At 35.3% G+C, this 25312-nt stretch overlaps 5 protein-coding genes and 1 pseudogene across 9 annotated transcripts; 3 read left to right on the top strand and 3 right to left on the bottom strand.

The window, feature by feature from the left end:
* The first annotated feature begins 2517 nt into the window (after positions 1-2517).
* Positions 2518-4387, top strand: LOC106438145 (annotated as a pseudogene).
* Positions 4388-4506: 119 nt separating this feature from the next.
* On the bottom strand, positions 4507-6342 carry LOC106438146 (transcription elongation factor TFIIS-like). Its single transcript, XM_013879221.3, has 2 exons — positions 5933-6342; positions 4507-5732 (listed from the first exon to the last, which is right to left on the bottom strand). The coding sequence occupies exons 1-2, from the start codon at positions 6095-6097 to the stop codon at positions 4758-4760; spliced, it is 1140 nt and encodes a 379-aa protein (XP_013734675.2). The 5' UTR covers positions 6098-6342; the 3' UTR covers positions 4507-4757.
* A 428-nt stretch (positions 6343-6770) lies between these two features.
* LOC125607139 (non-specific lipid-transfer protein D-like) lies at positions 6771-8009 on the bottom strand. Its single transcript, XM_048776963.1, has 2 exons — positions 7371-8009; positions 6771-6826 (listed from the first exon to the last, which is right to left on the bottom strand). Exons 1-2 carry the CDS (start codon positions 7708-7710, stop codon positions 6771-6773), a joined length of 396 nt encoding a protein of 131 aa, XP_048632920.1. The 5' UTR covers positions 7711-8009.
* A 1094-nt stretch (positions 8010-9103) lies between these two features.
* LOC106443607 lies at positions 9104-11044 on the top strand. The gene is made up of 3 exons (XM_013885154.3): positions 9104-9679; positions 10236-10560; positions 10647-11044. Exons 1-3 carry the CDS (start codon positions 9171-9173, stop codon positions 10881-10883), a joined length of 1071 nt encoding a protein of 356 aa, XP_013740608.2. The 5' UTR covers positions 9104-9170; the 3' UTR covers positions 10884-11044.
* A 3921-nt stretch (positions 11045-14965) lies between these two features.
* On the bottom strand, positions 14966-18654 carry LOC125606842 (E3 ubiquitin-protein ligase RGLG4-like). 5 transcript variants are annotated; one of them, XR_007338072.1, is made up of 4 exons: positions 17911-18654; positions 17726-17839; positions 16594-17648; positions 14966-16403 (listed from the first exon to the last, which is right to left on the bottom strand). XR_007338072.1 is itself a non-coding variant. In XM_048775721.1 (4 exons), exons 1-4 carry the CDS (start codon positions 18216-18218, stop codon positions 17527-17529), a joined length of 468 nt encoding a protein of 155 aa, XP_048631678.1. In that variant the 5' UTR covers positions 18219-18654; the 3' UTR covers positions 14966-17526. The 5 variants fall into 5 exon arrangements, 3 of the variants coding, with proteins under 3 accessions (XP_048631678.1, XP_048631676.1, XP_048631677.1); XR_007338071.1 differs by having other exon boundaries at positions 14966-16964; positions 17043-17648; XM_048775721.1 differs by having other exon boundaries at positions 14966-17648; positions 17911-18124; positions 18201-18654.
* A 4251-nt stretch (positions 18655-22905) lies between these two features.
* LOC106443608 (CBL-interacting serine/threonine-protein kinase 22) lies at positions 22906-24951 on the top strand. Its single transcript, XM_013885155.3, has one exon. The coding sequence runs from the start codon at positions 23131-23133 to the stop codon at positions 24421-24423; it is 1293 nt and encodes a 430-aa protein (XP_013740609.2). The 5' UTR covers positions 22906-23130; the 3' UTR covers positions 24424-24951.
* Positions 24952-25312: the final 361 nt, after the last annotated feature.

The raw sequence follows: 25312 nt of genomic DNA, 5'->3' as shown, positions 1-25312 counted from the left end.
ACCCGGAAATATAGGTTTAGTTCAGGTCCAGAGAAGATAATCTATTGGGGTTTTTTTGGACCCGCATGTCTTTGTTTGAGTCCGGGTCCTACCCTAGACCCGATCATAAATATGTTGTGTTTATTAGGTATATTTGGATATTTCGAATATGTTTCCGACATTATGGATATTTTTTTTAGGTTTTTGGTTTACGATTATAGTTTTTGATTTCAGGTAAATTTTTAAATTAAAAAAAAATTAGGTATTTGGATAAAATTTTGGATATTTTTAATTCAGTGTTAGATTTTGAATAAGATTTTGAATTTTTAGGTATTTGAATTTTTTGGGTATTTGTTTGGAGTTTCAAGTACTTTTCGTGTTTCAGATATTTTTCAGATTTTTTAGATATTTCAAATCTTTTTAGGATCCTAAATACCAGAACAGATGTGGACCCATTACGTCCGTATCGGATCCAAGAGGTTGATATAGATTTTTAACGTTATTGTACAAAAACATGGTTGATGAAATATTTTTAGAAAACTCATTTTTAAATATAAAAATATCTATCAAACTATAGACGGTTGAAAGTTTAGTATATAATATGAGATTTTAATGGGAAAATTTATATATGATATGATTACTTATTATAAAGGAAAGATGAAGTTAGAATCTACACATATATGTCGTGTAACTTCTGTTGCTTTAAATTATATATTATATGATAAAAATGATAATATAAAACTTTAGTTTCAATGCTTTTACGATTAAAAGTCAAAATGGTAAATATAGTAATAGTAATGATTAAGATTTAGGAGTGGTATTTGAATAAATAAAGGAATTGAATAAATTATTGTTAGAGAAATATATGGTAACATATTGTTAGTTTAAATTTAAGGTAAGACTAAAAAATGATGAGTTAAATAAAAGGGTCCAAACAACTTTGATAGGTAGATTTGTTAAGACTTCTTCCCTTTTAATAGTATTGATGCTTTTATATACTTTGTTGATAACGTTTTTTTTTATTAAATGCTTTTATATCGATGTAAACAGATTTGAATCATACATGGCTGGAACTGGCTGGAACTGAATAGAGTAATATATAAAAATTCGCTTCAAATATTTTAATATATAAGATTATATTTTTTGTCAACTAATATAAATTATATGGCAATTCTCTCAAATAGCCATTTTTAAGTTTTTGTCACAAAAATAGTTCTAAAAATGACCAAAATAGCCTTTTTATTTCAAATTTTTTAATATTTGTTTATTTTCTTTTATTTTTTTTAATTTGAGACCCTATTCTCAAAACCTCACCCCTTAACTCTAAATCCTAAGTCTAGATTAGTTAACCCTAGGGTAAAAATGTATTTTTACCTTTTAATAAAACTTATTTTGATCATTTTCTTTATGTAGAGCTATTTTTATGACAAAAACTTGAAAAATGTTATTCTAGGGAATTTCTCTAAATTATATATACCATTATTATTAGGCTTGTGTAAAACTGTCAAAAAGTAAAAAACAGTTTTAATATTTTTATTTTTGGAACAAACCAATATTTTTCAACAGAAACAAATCAAATTTATTTTATATAATTTGTAATTTTGTATTTTGCTTGTGTTTTAATCTATTCTTATTTTTTTACATGGGTAAAGATATTAGATGATAAGAAACTCGTTGTCAATCATATTGTTTGGATCGGTCAGTGAAGAATAAGATTACTTAGCATTAATTATTAAATATATATTTGTTGACCAAATATTACATTTATTTCTTCTACACACAGATATTATGTACCGTTGACTATAATATGTATATTAGAGAAGTGGATCTGAGAACTTTGGAATCACAACGGAGGTTACAAAATATTTATGTAAACGTTATGCTCAAACTATTAAGGAGTGGTGGTTACTTTGGAAAAAGAATATCAGGTAGTGGTTACTTTCAAAAATTAAAAAAGCATTGCAGTTATCATATAAAAAAGTATATATTGTTGAAATAATTGTTGGACTCTATTTTTATCAATGAGTCATACTTCTGTTTTAATAGAATAGATTAATTTCTTACATTATGAACTTGTTATTTTTATTTTTGGTTCAGTTTAAATAACAAGATTAAAAATTGTTGCGTAAATAATTTTTGTTAATTCAATCAATTTTTTGTTTAATTCTGATTTTTAGATAATTTTAGATAGTTTAAATAAATATATTAAGTAATTTAAATTTTTAGATAAAAATGTTGTTTAGATTAAAATATTAAGTAAACTATTAAATATTTTGATATTTTAAATTGATAATAATAATCCTTAAATATATATTATTTTCAAATTAAAATAATTAATATTTTTAAAATATATTCAGTTCCAGTTTAGTTTTCTATTAAAATTTAATTAAAAACATAAGGTTACAAGATAAGCCAAATGTTTTATAGTGAAATAAAATATGTATCTACATATTAATGATCTTTGTAGAAAACCTCTAGCCTACAATAAAACTTGGGCAAAAGGTTTTTGACAACCAAACGATGAAATGGTTCAAGTTTTGTTTGATTTCGGTTTTTAAAATTTACCAAAATTTGAACATTTTGATATTTTGTGATATCGGTTTGGTTCGGTCTTTGGTTAAAGAACCCAAGGGGTAAACAGCAATTGAACCAATCTTCCTTTCCCTAAAGATCACTTTGAGTTGTAAGCGTTCTTCTCCGGCTATGTACAACTGCTCAGCTTCCTTTCTCCTCTCTCTTCCCGCCATCGATGCTCGACTGGTGAGACCCACTTCTTACAGTCTTAGACGGATTCAGCACTCGATCATCACTAGCTCATGGAGGAGGAGGAGGAGTCACCTCTCAATTCATGAAATCACGATTCTTTCCTCATCACAAGCATGTTGTTTTGGTGTCCAAGACTCTGCCTTTCTCCGGAAATTCAAGTTTAATGAGAAACCAAGCGGCAAGTTCGTAACTTGCGTGAGTTCATCACTACCCAGTGAAGAAGAAGAAGAAGAAGTTGATTCTTCTCATTTGGGTTTCCTGGAAAACGATAGTGCAGAATCTCCTAGAGGTGGTGGTTTGATTCAGCAAGTGGGTGAAGACAATCTGATCAACATAGGGTTGAAAGGATTCAAACAGACGTTGACGAGATCGAACCTTGTAGCTAAGCAAGTTATTAGTATACAGTCTGCTCTGAGTTTAGGATTCATCTCTCAGCTCTGGGTTGACACTACTTCTGTAAGTTGTCTCTGTTGACTCAGAGTCCACATTTTTGAATCAAAGTCTGCCTCTTTTACTTACTTTGTAATGAGAGCTTCTTCTGTTTGTCAAATTTTCAGTGGTTGGTTTTGGTGGTGGATGTTAAACCAAGCTTGCTATCTGGAGAGTCTGAGAGATTCTTGCTCACAGACATTACTCGAAAGTGTGTGTTACAGCCTCAGTTTATATTATTAGCATCTCTCTAGGTGGGTGATGTTGTTCTCGTGAAAGATGATGCTGTTCTGGACACTGAGTTCAAAATGGTTGGCCTTGAAACACTGGTATAGATTCATCTCCGCTTTGTCTTGTGAATCATCCTTCTTTAAAGCAAGTCTTTACATTGAATTCTCACCTTTTGTTTAGGTAGGTTACAGAGTGGTGACACCGGGAGGGCGAAACATTGGAAAGGTGTTTATAATCTTCTTACATCTTATTCAGTGATCTCTCTTTCTTTCTTAGCATTGTCTTGTTTATTAGCTGGAAGCACATTGTTGATTTTTCAGGTTCGAGGTTACTCATTCAACATTAACTCCGGACTAGTTGAATCGCTTGAGCTTGATTCGTTTGGAGTTACCATCATACCATCAAGCTTGGTGGGTAACTCATTCCCTTTTCTTGATATGAGATACAAATCACAAGCATCTAATCTAGGAATAGCACAATCTCTGTGATTAATATGTGATGATGCAGGTTAGTACATACAGATTAGATGTTGAGGACATAATCGAGGTCTTAGAAGACATAGTTGTGGTTGACGAATCTGCAGCTTTTAGGAAACAGAGGTTGACGAAGGTACTTGTCTTGTAATGGAGTGGCTTGGGATTTTCCATGTACAGAACTGAAGTACTCTTAAATGGGATGATTGGAGTAATTTTTGTGACAACAGGGACTATGGGATGCTCAGTTTGGTAGTGAATACTCTGATGTTGAGGAGCTTGAAAATTCATCTGATAGGAGGCGGCGAAGGAGAAGCAGTAGACCAAGTCGAAGGAAGAGAGATTTAGATGATGATGATGAGGAATGGGACATGTTTAGCTAGAAGTATGCATTCATTGTTTGGTCTGATAGAGAGAATGTAAAGAAAAAACGTCTTGTTCAAATATAATATGAGTTCATAATAATGGCAACAATGGTCTAATGCAATGAGATCTTTAGCTTGTTTTCATCAGTCCTTTCATCTGGAGTTGAATTGGATCATAGTTGATGCAACTTTTCGATCCAATAACACATACATTAAAGGCTGTGAAGGCTCAACCGTTCAATATGATAGAAAACACACACAAGTCTAACTAACCCATAATAAATTTCAAAACTGAGATAAAATTTGCAAAGTTGATGAGTTTGACAATTTGGAATAAATGAAGCAAAAGAGATAAGAGCTAACAAACAGCTAAATTAGTAAACTCTCCTACTTACTAATCTCTAAACAAACATGAGAGCCAGAACATTCTCATAATGCCGGCAAATAGACATGAAAGCTCTTGATAAATCAATCTCAGAGCATCTATGTCTTGACACGCTCATACATTCTCACCTCAACAGAACTTCCAGTGATTGTCACAGTTAACACATGTAACATAAGTCGTCATCGGCTCATCAGCACTCCTAGTCTGCATCTGATAATACGTGCATTTGCGCTGACCACAACGCCCACACTTGAACTGGTCAGTACTTGCTTTTGGTGCCTGACCACGCTCACAATCGAACAAGAACTTCTCTTTGATCTGGTTGGTCTCTTGTTTCCTCTTGTCGCTCGCCATCTCTTCACCCGACAGTGTGATGAGTTTCTCTGGTGACACTTCCCCTGTGAGAACTCTCCTTCTCAGGTCCGGGTTGTTACTGTCTCTCAGGTTGAACATTATAGATCTGTACTTGACCTTCTGCGCTCCCGTTGACCGGCCCAGTTTCTCAAACATATGAGACTCCACAGACACAGCAACGCGGATTGGATCACATCCAACTACTCTCGCTCTGTCGTACTCATCAGATTCTCCATGAACCTTGGACATGGCGTCCACAAGCAGCTCACGGATCTTGTCACGCACAGGATCGTTGCATTTGACCATTGAAGTTAGCTTTGGAGCACCATTAGGTACCTTGTCTGAAGCCTTCACACTTGATAGCGTTTCTTTTGAGACTTTTTCATCCTTGAAAGTAGTCTGACCACGATGATCCATCTTAACTTTGTTGTCTGGTTCCTTTCTCTCAACCTTCACTTTGCTGTCTGGTTCCTTTCTCTCAACCTTCACTTTGCCGTCTGGTTCCTTTCTCTCTACCTTGATACTCTTAGCTGAATCACCCCTCTGAAGCTTCTGGACTTTCACAGGCGCGGGGTTCACATCCTTCCTCTCCAACTTAACCTCTTTGCAACCGTTTGTGCTTTCGGTCTTCTTAGCCTTGGATGTCGTCTCTTCAATGACAACTCTCTTCCATGTCTCAAGCAGATCAGTAGCCACGCTTTTGATTTCCTCAACAGGATGTTTCGCAAGAGACCTCAGCTTCTTCCCTACCTAGAATCAAACAAACAAAAAAAGGATATAACTTTCTCTAATCCAATGCAAGGAGATATAGAAATCAACAACAATTAAAGTTATCATCTTTTCAATGCTACACGATTAAGCAAGCAATACCCAGAAAAATCCTAACACCCGTTTTGCTAAATTCATTCAAAATCAATCAAACCTAATTAGGGTTAAAGAGACAGACGCACCTGGGTTGCGACGAGCGTGTTGTACGTGACGGGAAACGTCTTGAGTTTCTCTAATGCATCGAGAGATTGAGAAACCTCCGGGCTTGGGGAGGTAACACCGTCGACAGCCGCCGCATCTGCCGCCTTCTTCGCCGCCTCGAACAATGCAATCAACTCACTTTCCATCGTCACTTCGAATCCCTTAGCTCCAGAGAGCAAAGCGCGCAACTTTCTTTGCGGAGAGTAGCGATTGAAAGAAGAATGGGATAAGGACAAAAATAGGGTTGCGAGATTTGTTCGGCGGAACTTTCGTTCTGGTCGCGCGGAGAAGATAGAGAGATAACGGGATGTGCAGTGATGTTTTGTGTTTTCTTTATATAGCTCATACGGAAGCGATCAGCGGCTTCAGTTAAAACGTTGGGGGAATCAACGGTTTGGATCTTGTAGCTGAGTCCATGGATGTTACTAGATTCACGCTTCTGGTATAGATTACTCCCTACAGCAAAAATGGGCTTACTGGGGTCCTATTGGGCCAGAGTCGTCTTTTTCAACAGGGGCCGGAGTCGTTAATACAGTTTGTTTCGGGTTTTCCTTTTCTCTACTAACAAAAAGTAAAATCATCCTTTTTCTGTTTGGAATAATAAAGATGACAATATGCATTCTTTTAGAAAGCGACAACATTTCTTTGACTCACAGTTGCAAAAACTTATAAAACATATGTATTATTATCATTTAAATTAAAATTTATTGTATTTTTTTACAAAGTTGGGAATGGCACAACATAAATTGCAGGAAATTTAAGATTAAAGAGAAAAGAACCATTTGAACATCTTGTTTAGTAGTCTTTCATCCATTAATCTTATACAGTGTTCGAAACGTCCGCTTGAGCTTCATCCGACCACCGCTCAGCCCACGCTACAGCCACATACAAATAAACACAACCACAGTTAATGTAAAAACTTCAGATCTCCAGAAAAAAAAAACTTTTGATAAATATATATATATATTTATACTTCCCGCATCAATTCAAAAACTCAAAATATAACTATGGATGTCTGGGAATCCATATAGGTTCCACTTCCACATAACTGATACTGACGATTAGTTCAACTTCGAAATTTTAACTGAGACCTAAAAATATGGCTTGATATCGTCTAGCTAAACAAGTGACAACTTAGTTTACGACAATAATCAAACCCAAGACTGAGGTTTAGCTAGGTTTTGTCCCAAGTTCTAAAACCAGACTCATACCGCTTAATTAACTAAAACGGAAGATTTCAAAAATCATGAATATAAAAAGCTTAGTATGACATTTCCTTTTTGGTCTAAACCTTAGTATAACATGAAACCATTAATACAAAAACTTATACTATATGCTAATTATCATAAACTTATACTTTAATTTTCATATATATATCAGAGAGATAACGAGAGAGACTAAAGTTGACATACAGGGTACAGTTGGCGCTTTTGCTGATATTGTAAGGAAGACTGATTCCACATGCATTGGGTAATCCAGCCGCACGGTCAGCGTTTATATTATTAGGGAGGGTAACGACTCTTTTAAGGCAACCGCAAGCTATCTGACGGTCCGAGGGTGTACGGGACAGACCGTTTATATTCTTAACGCCGCTGCAGCACGCACTGCTTATGGCCCCAGTACTTCCTCTCAAGTAGCTTATGCACGGTGCCATGTTGCTGACCACGCTGGCACAGCTCAGAGCCGCGTTCGCTGTGATTGGACCCGCCACAATCATGCATGCTACGACGAAGCATGCCAACTTCATCAGACCAGCCATTTCTCTTTCTTTAATTTGTTTATAGAATTTTTTGATGGTTTGCAAAAATGAGATGTGTGTCAGTGTGTGTAATAATAATTTATGAAGAGAGTTGGGGATCGGATTGAGTGTTTATATAGGAAAATGAGAGTATATGTTATGTATCTGAATGCGATTAAGAAGAATGGAGTAGTTGGTTGTTTTATTTAAACTAGCTAGAGGTCCCTATATATGTATTTAGTTTAACATTTTAGTTGAGAAATTTATCAATAAAATACGGAACTTATATTTCGCCGGAAACATGTATATTTTTTTAATCCCAAAACATTAATCAATATATTTATTTCAGATATAAAAATCTATAACACTTATAACAATCTGTAATACTGAACTGCCAAAACAAACGTGAACATTTTATTATTCCGAAAATATTATATATATATATATATATATATATGTTTTCTTAATCAAATTATATAGTATATGTTCTAATTGTCGTGACGAGTTATCTATAAATTTGTTTGACTTTAATTTTCATATAACAATTATTTACTTATAAGAACAACCTTATCTAACAATATTAAAATGAGATTAAGATGAAATGATGAGGATGTCCACCTCATTAAAAAGAATCATCCAATGGAAAAGCTCGTCAATGGAAGAGCCTTGAGATTTTTTTTCGATTTCGGTGGCTTATTCGTATGCTCTTTGTCATCGATTTTTATTTGGATCTAACATTAGGTTATAGTGTAAGTATGTTGAAATTGAGTTGTATAGCTTCTCAGAAATCCATTCGAATAACAGAGGGTTGACATATGATTAAAGAAGAAGAATTATGTGTGCAATAATATCCTCATAATATAACAATGTAATCAGACTAAATAATTACAAAGTATTATTGAATTACAACCAAGCTAAGCTAAAGTTGATGATAAAAGGGCAAACTCGTGATGGCGTTTCCACAAATGTGCATTAATTTTGTGAGGTATCTTCTGACTTGAGTTTGGTTTGGAAGAGCTGTGTCAACTGTGCATACTCAAGCGCAACAAGGGCTTCCTTGAGACAACTCTAATTGTAGATGGAATCCCAAACCCGTTAATACAAAAACGTATCTTTATTCCGCAAAATTTGAAATCATCATCTGTTTTCCGAAGTTGCAAAAGTGTTTTGGGCCAAACACAGAAAGTGGCCCACATCTTGGCCCAAGTCAAGCTGGCAAACATTTTCTCATTCCCAAAGTCAAAGATCTTCACATTTTCGAATCTTCACCGCGGAAACAAAGTCAGCGAACCATATGAATATGATCGTCATCATCATTCATAAAACATATCATAATAATAATAATATATACAGTCATGGACCGTCACTTTCTCTAGAAATTGAAAACAAACCAATTAAATGTAAAGAAACACACGACGAATGTGTCTCTCTCTAACAATCGAAACCGCCAAAAAACCTCGGATCCTTCTCTCTTCTCTCCAATGGCTCTGATGCGAACCAGGAGCCAATTGAAAACATCTTCATTGTCTGCACCGCCACCTCCTCCCTCACCGATCCCTAGAGCCAGAGGATCACGTTCCGCTGCGAACGACATTCTCACCGAGATCATAGAGAGATCGATCCAGGTTCCAGACCTCACGCTCCCTGAATCTCATTCCGGCGGAGAATCTTCTTGTTCACGTCATCTGATCCCGGCGGAGATTGATTTCAGGATGTTAACGTCGAGGAGAGAAGGCTCCGTGGATCGGTTGGTTCAATCGGCGAGGGAGTTCGGGGCGTTTCGTCTGAGCTGCCATGGGGTATCGAGCGAGGAGATGCGATCGCTTGTGAGGGAATCGGGTCGGGTTTTCGGAGTTTTGGAGGGGAGAGAGTCAGGGTTTCGTCGGAGTGTTGTCGGAAACAGGGATGAGATCGCTTGGGTTCGGTCGTGGAAGGAGAGGATGGAATGGGCGCGAGAGTATATCGGACCGGAAAGGTACCGCTGCTTCAGGTATTGGGCCGTTAATGGGCTTCATTAAACTAACCATGTTTGTTATCAGTTCCTTCACACTTTGTTTGATTGTGTTTGGTGTATATATTCTTATGAAGTGAAACACTGATAGATGAAGGCATTAGAGGTACATGGTATCTCTGGAGGATAATTAGGAAAAGCTAAGACATAAAAATAAGGAAAAAAGAGATGAATAAAGTTTTGTTTGAACAAGTATAGCATTTGCTTAAAGCACAAGCAAAATCACTTGGCCTAAACCTAGAAACCAATTCATGATAGACCGGATCCGAGATTTAAGAGACTACAAACATTTTTATCGTAATCTTAAATAAAATAAATTCAGTAATTTGGAAATCATGCAAAACATACGTATAATAGCTCTCTCAGATTAGGAGACTATAGCGAATGTTTCATTTGATCGATTCATTTTATAGTTTGAGGACGGGTTCGAATCATTAGCCTATACATGAAACCTGAAAATGTAGTATGATTTATGAGTCAGGAAGTGATTGAGAATTTAGATATAATATTTACATCTTTGTTGGACTTATCACAGCGAAGAAATGGAGAATGTAGCTGATAAACTTGATGGAGTAGCAAGGAAACTAGGACAAATAATGGTGGAAAACTCAAGGAGACAAACAGATAAGAGGATACAAAGAGGAGAATCAGTGCTCAGAGTTTACAGGTACAATCATGAAAACGTAACAGAGCAAAGCCCTCCTTTGCCCAAAGAGACGACCGAAGAAATGCTTCAGTACACACTCAGCCTTCACCTTCCCGCCAAGAACTGCGAGTTCCGTGTCAACTCAAGGAAAGGCCCACTTTCTTTCCACGCAGATCCCGACACTATTCTTGTCACTTTTGGTCGCCAGCTTGAGGTATGTATGAACACTATATACATATGTCAATGGCCTAAATTTAAAAAAGATGATATAATGTTTGTGATATAAATATATGAAACTAGGAGTGGAGCTTAGGAGAATTCAAATGTCGGAAAGGAGAAATCATATATCATCCAGATGCATATGGCTCTCACACTTCCTTCTCCGTAGAGCTAAAGTGCATGTCTCTTTTCTTATCACAAGCTTCTATTGCAACGACTCCCAAAACATTCTCTTTAACCCATCAGATTGTCACTGCATTACTCCTACTCTTTCTCTTCCAATCTTTATGGATTTATGGATGTCATATGGCAGCTTAGAATCTCCATGTATATTATTTTCTTTGTGGGAGACATGCGTACATTTCAATGTTTGCTGATGTACTGGTAATTGTGTTTATTTATTAGGCCAAGCTACGGTTGTATATGTAAACACAACTCAAGGTGACGAGAAAACAAAAAGAAAAAACAGTACAAAAGTTAATTAATGACAATGTAGAATTGTTTTGACATTTTTAGTTTGAACAATTTGAGTCATATTGAATTATTGATCAACGTCAGAAACGCCAAATATTTGTTTTAAGCAATGTGCAATCAATGGAAAGCATATCTCGTTGTGTTTGTTCTTGAATTAATACATTGTTCATCTCTTCTGATGGGCGTGGGATAAAATTATTGTCATATAAAAATATGATTAAATGTAATTTTGTAATTAAAATTTTTAGAAAACCACAGTACAAATCCTTGAAGATTATTGAACTCATTGGAAGATTTTTAGTTTTTAATGATTTGTTTTATCATAAATACTCCAAATATCGTTGTTGTTTTTTTTTTATCAAAAATATCGTTGTTTTAAAAACGTACTATCTCATATTTGGTTTCCTCAATTTTTTATATGTTTAACAAAGAAGAAACTTCCTCGATTAAGGGTGACTGTGGTGCGATTGTGATGGTACATACGACGGATTGCGTCCGTACACGAGTACGGCTCTGAAGATCTCTTTGGAGCATATGTGTCTTTATTCGTGATGACGATAACGATGAAAAGATCAATAATAATAATTATATAAAAAATGATGGTGTTGTATATCTTCTCTCAAAAGAATTGATGTTTCCGTCATGCATAGAGGCACAACTAGAAAAGTTGACCCAGCAGCCATGTTTATTGCTATGATGATTGAGTGACTGGGATCATACTCCGGGATGACGGTGATCTGACGAGTGGATGGTACAACCAAAGTGACCTGTCCATCTTGTGTTACAACAAAAATGGCTGAAGGTTGCATGTTTCAGCCGAAATTGTTCGAAGATCATATGTTATAGACACTGCTAGGGGAAAGAATTAAACAAAAATGCCACTAGTGTATAAGTTTGTCCAAAAAAAAGTTTGTCAAATGATGTTAGCAGCTACCAAAAGTACTTAACTATATAATCAACAGAGATCATCATGACGATGGTCAGTGAATATATTAATTAGGTGTGTTTATTCTAATCTAAGAAACATGGTATCTATTACATCTATCTGAGTATAACTTCATTTTTATAAAAAGAAAAATATAGTTGTTTCATAACATATATACGTGTTTCTACGCTTATGAGTCATGATAACAGCTACTATTAAATTTAACAAAAATGTAGGAGCAACAGTTTCAACAATTTATTTTAAATCTCTGAAAAGAACTTCCCAAAAAGAATTTACTAGTTGTAGGTATGACTTTCACGTTAGATAAATTCACTAAATATTTTGACAATTTGTTTATATTAAAGTAAACTGTAAATAGATAGCAAATACCGTTACGAAATCTATTATATTTATAAACTATAAATGACTAAATGCGCAAGAGATTTTTTTTTATTTTTTTTGACATCGCGCAAGAGATTTTCTCATTGAGTTCTAAAAACAAGAGTTTGTCTGTATTTGTTTGTTTACTTTGTCGAGTTTTTGCCTTTGTATTTTTTATTATAGTTCTTTTTAAAAATAATATTTTAACAAGTTCACGTCTATCTGAGGATTAAATTTGGCTTTTTCAACACTAAAAGGGTATTAATTAGTTTGATTTTATAACTCCACGCACGAACGATTTGGATCCACGAATCCAACTTTATCAGCTTATCTAATCTATTAAAACAGAGTCCTATTTTTTATCTACTAATACAAGTTGTTATTAACTTTTGGACCCTTTCAAAAATGTCATGATCTAATTAATGCTTCTTATATAAATTTCATCAGAACTATAATTAAACCAACATGGTAACATAAAACTAAACCAACGACATTAAACGGTTATTACTAAACCAACGCCTTATTAAATTAGACTAGGTCCTTGTCCGCGCTACGCGCGGATAGTATTTTGATTTTTTTTTCATATTTTTGTACTATTATGTCAATTGTTTAATTTTATAAAATTTTATGTTTTTACTGTAAATTTGGAATTAAAAATCTAATTTTCTCTTACTGTAAAGTAAGTTAATTTTTTTGAATCTTACCACAACACATTATACATGAAGAGAATATAAATGGTCTTTATATACTTATTTGGTGTAATATTGAAAATTTTGATGGTTTGTTTAAATGGTTTTTTAGATTATATATTTTAGGATTGATTTTCGTGACTATATTCTATAATTGTCTAAAAAAATTTGTTTGTCCCATATAGACATCCACTTAAATATGGACTTCTGATAAATTTGTTCATTGGGATATTTAGTTTCACTTTCAACTTTATTCTCTTTTTTTTGGCACCCTCATGCTAGCTTGTGGGGCTAGCCAACTTGGTGCAAAAGGGTTTTCAAAAGCTGATCGAGTGCGCGTGATCGGACACCTTTTGCTAGGTTATGCATATGGAATTTTAAAGATCTATGAATATAAGCAATAGAAAGTTCATAAAATTCTTTGGATACAGCTTGTATTTCGTCGAGCTCCGAGTCCAACGCAGGCCAATCTTCCTCCTTTTGAATGAGTATAACCAGTTGTTCACAGTCGATTGAAAGACCACCTCTATATGTCCAAACTTCAGTATCACTTGCATTACCCATAGCAAACCTTCAGCTTCCGCTTACAGTGGTGATTTGGTGTGTGTATATCGGCCCTTGCTCCAAACAGCATTGGGAAGTCACCATCCATTAACACAAAGCCAAGTCCAGATATGTCTCTTTCATTTATCCAAGATGTCTAGCAGGGGCATTTCTTTGCCGAGGAACAGTTGTTTCCGTTACCTCAACTCTCATATCAATCTCCATAATCTCGTCTATACGTTGAGCTATCCTTATATTTTATTCGCTAATGGGAAATACATAATTCCTACGACACTATTATGATTATTTTTTTTGTAACACCGATACGGCAGACTTATGTTTGATTTAACAAAACTCTTATTTTAATTTTGTATTAAAGAATCAATTATATTTTATATTATCCATAATTTTAGTAAATTTGCTTATTTGTCATGTTTTTATTAGGTTTTAGCTAAATCATTGATTTATTATTTATTTTTAGCTAAGTCACTAATTTATTAATTTAAAAAATACCATTAATTAATCTTATATATATATTATAAAATGAAATTTATTTTAGTAATATTAAATTTTTATTTAATATTAAAATTTAGTTAGTTTCTCTTATTTGTCATATTTTATTAGGTTTTAGACTTTTAGCTAGGTTATTGATTTATTATTAATTTCTAACTGATTCGCTAATGTGTTAATTAAAACAATACCTTTAATGAATTTTATATATAATTAAATTTTGTTTTAATCATATAAAATTTATATGTTATATTAATATTAAATAATTGATTCTAAAATAATATAATAAAATGATCAAAAGTTTTAAAAATCAGATAATTCTTATATATATTTTGTTGCTATATGAAAACAATATTTTTATTATAAAAGTTAAATAGATACAAAAAATTATAATTAAATATTATTCAAGAAAAAAAAAATTTATATAAAGATATTTTCTAAACGATTTCTAAGATATGAGTGTTTTAAAAAAATTTACACAAATATGAGTTTGTATTGTTGATGACAAAAAAAAAATTACACAATAATAAGTATATATTTTGATAAAATATTTGACATAAATATATACTTTGATGTTTGATTTAACTATCTGAAAACATATATAATAACTTATCATGCTGGTTTTAGATTAATAAGATATAAACTAATAATTATTGATAAGAAAATTATGTCCACATGTGCCGGCAAAACACCTAGTTTTATATTATACTGCCTGATCTCTAATGTGAAAATAGTTTTTATTTTCCTTAAAGTTATAGAATTACATTTATGTAAATTTATTTTTATTATAGTAATGCAAAATATTAATATTCAGACATTTATAAGCAATCTATAGATTAGTCTATTATTTTGTTATGAGGAATGTGAGACATAACAAAGAAACACATAGCTTTCAACCAATTCACGGCATCCCTTATCATTTTACATGAAAGAGTTCCCACTTCTCAGCACAAAAAAAAGAGAGAATAAAACAAAGTTAATCTTCTATATATTTTTATGGTTACCCCTAGCCGGAAGTAAATATCTCTACTGCTCTGTATTGTCTCATGAAGCAGCTGATCATTCAATCCTTATCATAACCATAAACGAAATATCTATAAGCACAATTTCTTATAGTTACAAAGTAGTATAAACTGATTAAGACTCCCCAGAATCCCTTCCTTCTACATGTTTCCTCCTTATCCTCGTACAATCCAACAACTTGCAAATATTGAACAAACAAACATAGTAGAAATCAGATCGAAAATAAAATACAATTAGTTCAACAAACAACTTAAGCATGGTAAACCTTCTCGAGTTCTCGTGTTATGATTACATCAAGCTCTGTGTTCCTCCCAGAAAGAGAGATATAGATTCTAATAAGCCTTAGCAACCCTAAGGCACGCTTTTTAAAACCGAGGGTTCTATAATACCATACATGTATATCATCAAAAACTCAACATTCCACAAGTTCATGTCACTGAAGAATCTAGTTTGCAGTTCCGCAGAGACATCATTAAGGCCATACATATGTCGCTGAAAGATGATTGCTTACACTGGGTTTATATTAAAAGTTTTGTTATTGAAATGGTGTTCATTTACCCTGAATAAAATGTGGACGTTCATCAAATCATCCACCAACTATTCTTTTTTTTTGGTCAACATCCACCAACTATTCTTTTTGACAATTTTTATATAGGAAAACACTAACATGTGATTGATATATAATTTAATAATATTTCATAGATATTTCATAGACAATCAAAAATATCAAAAAGATTGTCTTGATTAGCTGTTTGAGCAGCAACTGTTACTAATTCAACGTAGCACGACAACAAACAGCTTTTTAAAATATTATTATTTTTGTTTCGTATAATCAAAAATTAAGTTCGAAGTAAATTGTTTTAGGGAGTTATGGAGTATACATTAAGACGTAGTGTGAACACCACAATGAAAAACCATATGTTCGTGGTCAAAGCATGCCGGCTCTTCAAGAGTTAAGACATCACGAGTTATAATAAGTCTCGTAAAAAGCTTTGCCAGTGTGGGATTCACAAATGATTCCGCTCAACTGTCCTGATGCTTTGTCTGCGGAAACAGACCCAGCTTGAAGACGACTTCAACTGCCACTTTCATGACCATTGGTTTCGCATGGTGAAAGCTTTGACAGGATCCTCACGGTACTGCAACACCTATCAAAATTTCACCTGCCTGTGTTTCTTAAGTTTCTGAAAGGTTCAGGACAAAGCGTCTTCATAGCGAACAGCATGAGAACCATCATAGGTTGTCTCTACAGAGGCAAGATCCTCAGCCACTAATAGGTCATCAAGTAACACCCTAAAGTATCAACAATTTGTAATTATGTTGTTGTGATGCCATCTTTTGTCAAACATCAGCTGACAAATTTATATTGCTTCTTGTCGCTGGACACATGAAGTTTTCTATTTACAAAGAACTAAATAATCCATCAAACAATTTAACTATTCTGATGGAGATAAGAGAACCAAAGAAGAAGAAGTTTTCATACCGCTGCATGCTGATATCTCGCAGATACTGAGACACCGGGTGCTACAGCTCATTCCCAACTCCATCACTATGCTTAGAAAATTCATGTGCTCCAGAGACTATCGATTCATTAGAAACAAATATTAATCCCCTCAATAAGAATTCAAGCCAAGGCAGTCCACTGATTTTTTAATTTCACTCCACAGAAAGTTAGCACCGTCTCAAAAATGATCATTATTAAATAACTGATAATATCATATTTCTTGACAACAATAGAAGTTAATAATTTTGTTCTCGTAGGAAGTCCACAAAGTCTTACACATAATTTATGCTTGTAAATTCTTTAGTGTGTTAAACACAAAAATACAGAAATGACGTACATCCTCATCTGCCCTGCAACATAAAACAGAAAGTGTTCATTGAACTGTTAATAAATTTTTAGTTGGAAGTGAATGATGAAAACATCTTTACCCTCCTTGGATCCATTCTTCACCTGAATCACAAATTAGATCAGTAAGAGAAAATTCCCTTTCTTTGGCTAACTCTGATGGTCCCTCTCTCATGATCTCTGTGAAATTCAGAAACTTTGCAGAGAGCAGATCAAGATCGAAAAAGGATACAAATGGAACTGAAATTGGAGATGAGATGATACCTGAAAGATCGACACGCTTAGGGATAAGGTTACCCATCTTCCTCATGTCTGCCCATGGCCCGTCTCCAACACTTACTAAAACAATCGGCATATGAGCTGAATTGTGAGAAGAACTTCAGAGAATTAGCTTCTGGAAAAATAGAGTTGCCGAAATGAAGAAAAAAAAAAGAGTTCCTTTACCTTACATTAAGAAATAGTTGCTTTCTCTTGTTGTCTGAGTTCCCCCTAGGCCATATCGAAACATCTCAGTCCCTTCACATTCAGAATGTGGCCTTCTCATTAAGCATTCATACTCTGTTTTCTCTATTTAAAAACTTTAAACTTTACATGCCCATCGGCGCCAATCACCAGAACATGAAACTGGCGGTTGCTCTGTTCAACAATGTCGACAGCAGCATCGATGAGCAGTTCATACGATATTGGCCCTTTTCAACAAAAGCTATTCAAAATCTTGATTGTTTGGTACTGAAGGTAGAGATGTTACTAAAGAGAAGAAAAATACCTGATAAAGGAAAGTTAGGTGTGAATCCTCTGTAACATGGTAAGACATCTTCAAAGCCATGGCTTGGAGAATTGTCACTGTGCAAACTGAACACTTCCTCGCCATGGGTAGTAGCTGAATAATGATGAAAAAAAAACACAGTGAGTCAAAATTGAAGATGAAATTGTTTTGGGAAACAAACTCACAGTCGACAAAGCCGAAACAGGAGATGAAGTTGTCTTCATCGGAAGGAGCCAACGTTTTGCCAATAACAAAGATTGCATTCTCATATGGATTCACAATTTCTCGGAGAGCCGAACGAAGTTTACCCAGGTCGGTATCAATGACAATTCCTAAACGATGAGATGTGGCTAGAACTCCATGTAGGTGATATATTCTGAATGAAAGTGTTGTAGAAGCCTGAGAAAGTGGAGCAGAAAGGTTACTAAACCTAATAACGTAAGATGTTCTCATGCCGACTTAGAGTTGCGTTTACCTCGAGTATAAGAGCCATCTAAACCTAGTTGTGGAAAAGGGAAAGAGATCTGAAGTCGCATAGGATAGTGAAGAACAGGAGGAGATCTGGAGCCGCGGGCAAAGGAGTATACACACAGCGGAGTAGTCGGAGAAGCAGCGGCGGAGGCGAAGCGACAGAGTTAGAGTCGCAGCGGCAGAATCAGTCGCAAGGGCAGATTGAGAGATGCAGGCATCAGAATAGGTCAAAGACAGAGATTTGGAGAGAGTGGAAACCATGGCTGTGGAAGGGAATCGTCGGAGACCATCGAAGAAGATAGCAAAACGATTTCAAATGGGCCACATACAATTTTAAAAGCTCATCTCGACAAAAAAAAAGAAGATGTGAAGTGGCAAAAAGGAAGCTTTCTATTGGTTGATTATTTAGTCCTACGTGGATAGCTTCTTTGTTGATTATATTCAGCTTTTAGTATTGTATTGATTAGGCCTGGTCAATACACGATTCTGATTATAAAAGTTATTCAATAATGACTCTATATAGACATCAGGTTGGTAATGGGTATACAAAATTGTGTTTGCTTCTCTTCAGTTCATACTGATAAATTTTTCATATATTAATATCATGTTCTTCTCTTCTTTGTAATGACACATTTTGTATTTGTATTATGGCATCCCAACCAAAATCACTTTCTATTCTGTTTGAATTACATTAACTTCCATTATTAACACAATATTTTTATAATAGCTTAAAACGTATAACATTACATCCATTCACCAGTTACGTTACTTAATTAGGTTTTGACTTTTGTTTGTCATAGCACAAAATTCAATTCATACAAATATATCAGATTAGCTATAATTTATAGTGTATCTATATATATGTTATATTTTTAATTTAGCTATTTAAATGTATTCAATAAATATCTAAATACATTAATTTATTTAGAATATTCTAACTAACTTAAGAGTCGATAAGATCAAATCTAAACTAACATGTCAACCAACAAAATATCGTTTATCTACCTAATTCGTTTTAATTTATTTTTCTTATTCTGCTATAATTAAAAAGTTAGTTTCTTATCTCTGAGAATATTGTAAAGTTCTAAAATTTAATAAGAATATGAGATTGTGTTCAAACCATCTAACGGATAAAGAGGCCAAATATCTCAAAGTCTATTGATTATTATGATATGGGCCAAAGTTCTTTACATTATGGTTTTAACAAAAGAAAAATTGTAAATAATTATTTTTCTTAAAATTTTGTGATATTTTTAATAAAATTTACATATTAATTTATGTGATATATTTTAATTATAATGTTTAATATAATAGATGTATACATCACAATTAATCATATATAATTTTCAGTAATACACTTTGATAATCACAAATTTTAAAATGTAAAGAAATCGGATTCTGTAAAGAATAAAAAATACTGTATAGGTTAATTTTCTTATAAGCCAAAACAATTAATTACTACACATTTAAACATTATAATATAAGGTAACGTTATGTACAACACATATTAAACAAAAAATAGTTATTTACATGTAAATAAAATATATTATATATATATAAAAAAACAAAACAAAAAAACTATATTGTATCCACATATTATATAACACAAATTATAAACCATAAATCTGAAAATCATATAATCTGATCCAAGTAATATATTATGAAGATTAGTTGTCAAATAATATCCGCGCTTTAGCGCGGGTACGTATCTAGTCTCTTATTAATACTTCTTTTAATTTATTTTCGAGCTATCAAAAAGTAATTATTTTATGCTGACGTAGAAGTTCAAACAGTATTCAAATTTAATTGTTAATGTTTTGATCACTCATATTTTAATGTTTTTACTTTTAATTGATAAGAAAATGCAAGCCTTGAAGGCAACTAGAGATGCACCGCTTCAGTCATTAAGGGGTGGTTTAATGTAATAATGTATCCTAACTTCACATAATTTTTACAACTCCATTTTAAATACACAGACTGTATATTGTTAGAAAAAAAAAAACCATGTATTTTATATTTATATCATCGTATCTGACCTGAACGTCTTTATATGCAAATGCTAGTGCATTTAGGGTTTCTTAAAGTTTTGCATATTACAGAAAGGAATTCCTTACACAAACCAAAAGGGTGCTCTGGCTACTGGAATGATCGGTCCTCCCCATAAGTAATTGACCTTCTGATGACTCTCATCTCTTAAGACATGAGCTTTGTCTTTAAAAGGAGCTATCGCTCTCAATCATGGAGTAACGGCTTCTCCGCGCAATTATAAATTAATGTTTTAAGGAACAGAATTTTGGGAAAAGTTTAGATTTTCCTCTCTCTCTCTCTCTTCCCTCTCTAACCCCGTGAACCTTCAACCCTAATCAGCTTGCGCCGTCTTCAGCCGGTGGCGGCTCCGGCGGATTCGCTGCCTCCGTCGCCGGCTGTCTCTCCCTTCTCTATCCTTTCTTTCTCCTTCCCTGTCTCGTCTCTTTCTCCCTCTTCTTAGCTTCGTCGATATACTTTCCGTTGTGGTTTCTCTCACTCCTCTCCGGCGTCGCTGCCCGGTGGTGAAGATTCTGGAGCGGTGGTGAGGCGCGACTGGGAGAGTGGAGCTTGGTGGCTCTTCCGTGGGTTTCCTTCGAGACATCGCTTAGATCTGGCCAGATCTGCTTTCAATGGTGGTCGATTTTGCTCCGGTGGTGGTGCTCCGGCCCTCAGTCGTTTCTTCCGGCGTCAGTTTGCGGTTGTTGATGACAAGTGCCCTCGTTCTCGGTTTGGGGGTTCTCGTTTTTGAGATTTCTCTTCAGATCTATCTTCTTCTCATTACCAGTGAGAGTTTATTGTATCAGGAGTTGATTTTGAATCTCAGGCAAGTTCTCAGACAGTGGTGGTGATTCTCTGCTGGCAGCTCTCCTTGCAGGTTGGTGTAGTGCTCCTTGTGGCTAGAAGGTGTCTCTGTCAAGCTTGTGAGATAGGGCTGAGCTCTTCTTCTTGGCTAAATCAGAAGTGGCGGTTTGGTGAAGCGGGTTGTTTGAGCTTCTCTTTGCGGATAAAGGTCAGACTCTGGTTCTCAGGGTCAGTCGCTCGTGCGGGTTATTGTTGGCTTAGGTATGTTGTAGTCGACCTTGGACTACAGTCCCGGTGAGGGCGAGTGTTGCTAGCACCTCTGCAGATAGGGTGTGGTTCCGCGGATTCTTTGCCCTGTGGTGTTAGCGTCCTTTTTTCGTTCATAGTCTGGTGGTGGTGGCGGGTTATCAGCCAGTGGTCTATCCAAATAAGAGTGGTTTGTGCTCGAAGTTGGGGTGTTGGTGGTTCCAGTGGGGGTCTTTGGGGTTTTTAGAGTTCTCAGGTGCATGTGAGTTTCAGGAAGGAGGAGTAGAGGTGGCTGTTTTGCGGTGCTTGGTGTCCGGTGCTTCGACAGGCTCTGGTTCGTCGGTTCCGCCGTTTCGGTACGGCCCCATTGTCGTCTATTCTGAATTCCAAGCTCTAGTTGGTATCTGTGCAGTTGCAGGTGGTAGGACCTTTGTGGTAAGGCCATTTTTTTTGGAGGCGAGTGCCTGGGGAAGCCAACTATACCGGCTCGTGACTCATGTTTTAACTGGCGCCTTCCTTTGGAGTTCGATCTTGCGTGCTGCTCGCTCTTAGCAACCCTTTCAAGTTCTTCCCGTGTGTTCTCTCTTCTACTTCTAGGTTCAGCTCATACTCGCGTTTTTCTTACTGTATTTGTTGTTGTGTTGTAGTTTCTTTTTGGCGTTTGTCTTCTGCTACTAGTGATTCTCTGTAACTTCTGTCACAAACTTTAAAATGGTAATGCAATCTTAACATGTTTACCAAAAAAGAATTTTGCATATTTCAAGAGCCATAAACTAGTAAGTTAGCTTGGCTTGTAAGAACAAAGCATACAAATTTTTACGGGATTTTCGAGATCAAAATGAATGATCTTGTGTACTGCTTGGCTCGATAATAGTTTCAATAATCCGATCTGATCAACTTTAATTCAGAGGAGATAATTTTTTTTTTTGTAACTCAAAGGAGATAATTCTGATGAGGATGATCAAGATGAATTATCTCCTCTCATCAACTTGGTTCTATAAAAGAGAATTAAACATGGGTAAATTTACTAGAAAACAATGAATTAGTCATCTTCATCAAAAGGTGTTAGAAATCATTTTCATCAGGATTAAGGTGTTCTTTAAGAAGAACAAGCATCACTCTCTTTTCATACTTCTCAATTTCGATCTGACTTTTTGCTAGATACTCCAAAGTTCCAAACCAACTTAATTACAATCTAAACCATAAGTGAAGCTTAAACCATCTACATACAGGCTGTCTACATATTGCTTAACATTCAACGACAGCAACGACGATCCATGTTGTTTTCATATTATTCAAACATTTTTAAATCGATTTAATTTATTTAAAATTGCTATAATTCTTTTGTTAACGATGTTTTTCCATATATGTCGAGTTCACCAGCTCCTGCATATATATTATAAATATCAAGACTTTCAAGTTTCAATCCCACCTGGAATTATAATAATATTTTGGTTGACCTCACAATAACAAAAAGAAAAAGAACATGGACCACATATTGGGAAGAATCATGAAAAGCTGTTCCTTGAATTTAAATAACTTAATATTTATATTTGATATAATTTAATTTCGTAACTTTATCCTAAAAATGACTATGCAGTAAGTGTTTTGTGTTTTCGATAAGGTAGGAGACTTGGTTAGTATATCCGTAACTTAGTTCGAATTAGTAATATCATAAAAAATATAGCATTGAAATTGTCCTAAATGATGTTGTTTATTTGTTTATCCATAAAAAGTCAAAAGAATATTAAAACGTTTTTAAATTAGATTACGTGGCAAGTTGAGTTTCAATAAGTACAACCGCGCGCATGTCTTTTCAATTTGTATTACCGTTTCTATTTTGCGTTTTTATCTGTTAAATGGCCGAAGAAGACTCTTCCGACTCCATCATCGTCAACGTCGACGGAGATGACAACAAATCAGCGTTGTTCGGTAAGTACGACATCAAGAAGCATCTCGGCAGCGGCGCGTTTGCCAAAGTCTACGAAGCGGAGGATCTCCACAACAAGGGCCAAAGCGTTGCGATCAAAGTCGTCCAAAAGAAGCGTTTAAAAGACGGTCTCACGGCGCACGTCAAGAGAGAGATCTCCGTCATGCGCCGCCTCCGCCACCCTCACATCGTCCTCCTCTCCGAAGTCCTCGCCACCAAGACGAAGATCTACTTCGTCATGGAGCTAGCCCAGGGCGGCGAGCTCTTCTCCAGAGTCTCGAGCAATCGTTTCACGGAGAGTCTCAGCCGGAAGTATTTCCGCCAGCTGATCTCCGCCGTGCGGTACTGCCACGCGAGAGGCGTTTTCCACCGCGATTTGAAACCGGAGAATCTCCTCCTCGACGAGAAGAGAGACCTCAAGGTTTCGGACTTCGGTCTGAGTGCGATGAAGGAGCAGATCAAAGCAGACGGGATGCTACACACTCTCTGTGGGACTCCGGCTTACGTGGCGCCGGAGCTTCTCACAAAGAAAGGCTACGATGGATCCAAGGCTGATATATGGTCGTGCGGCGTCGTTTTGTTCCTTCTAAACGCTGGTTACTTGCCCTTTAGAGATCCCAACATCTCCGGACTGTACCGGAAAATCCGCATGGCGCAATACAGAATGCCAGAGTGGACTTCTTCCGGTCTTCGACACCTCCTCAGCCGCCTCTTGGAGCCTGATCCAGAGAAACGGATCACCGTTGAGGAGATTCTAAAGGATTCATGGTTCAACCACGGTGTAGATCCGAGTGAGATGATTGGTATGCAAGCAGACGATTACGACCTTGAAGAAAGCGGGAAGAAACTAAACGCCTTCGAGTTGATCGCGTCTTCATCGACGGCTAACCTCGCTGGTTTGTTCGGAAACTTTGTGACGCCGGATCATTGTGATCAGTTTGTCTCCGATGAGAATCCAGCGGAGATTATGGTTAAGGTTGTGGAGGTTGCGAAGAAGATGAATCTGAGGATTGCGAAGAAGAAGGAGAGAGCGGTGAAGCTGGAAGGGCCACAGGGAGTAGCTAATATCGTAGTTAAGATTCGGAGGCTAACGGATGAGTTAGTGATGGTGGAGATGAAGAACAAGCAAAGAGACGTTGGGATAGTTTGGGCTGATGAGCTTAGGCAAAAGCTACGTCGTTTGATTAACCAACCGGTTAATAGGGTTCCTGATAAACCGTAAAAATGGTTATTATACAAAACCAATTTACTCGGATTTTTCGACATATTCCACTCGTGAGGTTTAACAGTTGTAAGAGAGACTCACTTTTAATTTTTTAAATTCATTATGGATTCGAGAAGCATTACGGTGAACCGGTTCGGTTTGCATTGGAGCAGAGATAGTAATCTCGTTGTACATAAAAACGAAAGAAAAAAAAGAGACTACCAACCAAGATTCAATTTTTAGTTTTTTGTGGAGTATAATTAAACACAAAAGACTAAATTATTTGCTTTATTCATATTGGAGAGAAATTGAATAAAGACTCTCGTCTGGAATATGTAGTCTTTTCGTGTATGTGTGTGATTGTGTATGTGTTTTGGAAACTTGAGCCCTTGTTTTTGCCAAGGGACAAGCTAACAGTTTGTAATATTTATCATTGTTGATTGTCTTTGGGAATATGAAAAATCTTTTGGGTATATTTTTTTCTGTATAGTACTATTTTAAGCTATGAAAGTCTCTTTGCAACATTAAATTATCTTATAAGAGTACTAAATCATTTACAGAGAAAATATTTAATATTTTCTTTTCAATTGAAAATCCATCAGCTTGAGGAAATGCATAATGGTGGTGGTCAATGCAATTTTTGATAAAGTTTTTCCGCTTGGTGAGTTCTAAAAATTTTAAATTTGTCAGTGTTAATATCTAAGTCCTAACACAACATAGTGAAAGACTACAAACAAGTTAAGGAAACATATTTTGTAGTGTTGATCAGTTTCATTATTTGAGCTTTATCTTGATCAATCATGTCATACATGTGTGGTAGACTTAGTCAAGATCTCAGTATCTAACCACACCAAGACGCTAATTCATCATTTAATCACTTAAAACTATAAACTTGATTCGTTTTCTG

Source organism: Brassica napus, chromosome A3 (genome assembly GCF_020379485.1).
Source record: "Brassica napus cultivar Da-Ae chromosome A3, Da-Ae, whole genome shotgun sequence".
In the NCBI taxonomy this organism is placed as follows: Eukaryota; Viridiplantae; Streptophyta; class Magnoliopsida; order Brassicales; family Brassicaceae; genus Brassica; species Brassica napus.
Note: the sequence above shows the minus strand (reverse complement) of the source record. Positions and strands in the feature narration are given on the sequence as shown.

What these genes read in the sequence shown, in the direction of transcription:
- LOC106438146 (XM_013879221.3), bottom strand. Translation starts at nt 6,097, where the DNA reads ATGGAAAGTGAGTTGATTGCATTGTTCGAGGCGGCGAAGAAGGCGGCA. An exon ending in ACACGCTCGTCGCAACCCAG is followed by an intron (nt 5,733 to 5,932) that starts GTGCGTCTGTCT and finishes GTTTGATTCTAG; the next exon opens with GTAGGGAAGAAGCTGAGGTC.
- LOC125607139 (XM_048776963.1), bottom strand. Translation starts at nt 7,710, where the DNA reads ATGGCTGGTCTGATGAAGTTGGCATGCTTCGTCGTAGCATGCATGATT. An exon ending in TATCAGCAAAAGCGCCAACT is followed by an intron (nt 6,827 to 7,370) that starts GTACCCTGTATG and finishes ATGTGGCTGTAG; the next exon opens with CGTGGGCTGAGCGGTGGTCG.
- LOC106443607 (XM_013885154.3), top strand. Translation starts at nt 9,171, where the DNA reads ATGGCTCTGATGCGAACCAGGAGCCAATTGAAAACATCTTCATTGTCT. An exon ending in GAAAGGTACCGCTGCTTCAG is followed by an intron (nt 9,680 to 10,235) that starts GTATTGGGCCGT and finishes GACTTATCACAG; the next exon opens with CGAAGAAATGGAGAATGTAG. An exon ending in CTTTTGGTCGCCAGCTTGAG is followed by an intron (nt 10,561 to 10,646) that starts GTATGTATGAAC and finishes ATATGAAACTAG; the next exon opens with GAGTGGAGCTTAGGAGAATT.
- LOC125606842 (XM_048775719.1), bottom strand. Translation starts at nt 18,178, where the DNA reads ATGAGAACATCTTACGTTATTAGGTTTAGTAACCTTTCTGCTCCACTT. An exon ending in CTGTTTCGGCTTTGTCGACT is followed by an intron (nt 17,840 to 17,910) that starts GTGAGTTTGTTT and finishes ATCATTATTCAG; the next exon opens with CTACTACCCATGGCGAGGAA. An exon ending in ACCTAACTTTCCTTTATCAG is followed by an intron (nt 17,649 to 17,725) that starts GTATTTTTCTTC and finishes TTTGTTGAAAAG; the next exon opens with GGCCAATATCGTATGAACTG.
- LOC106443608 (XM_013885155.3), top strand. Translation starts at nt 23,131, where the DNA reads ATGGCCGAAGAAGACTCTTCCGACTCCATCATCGTCAACGTCGACGGA.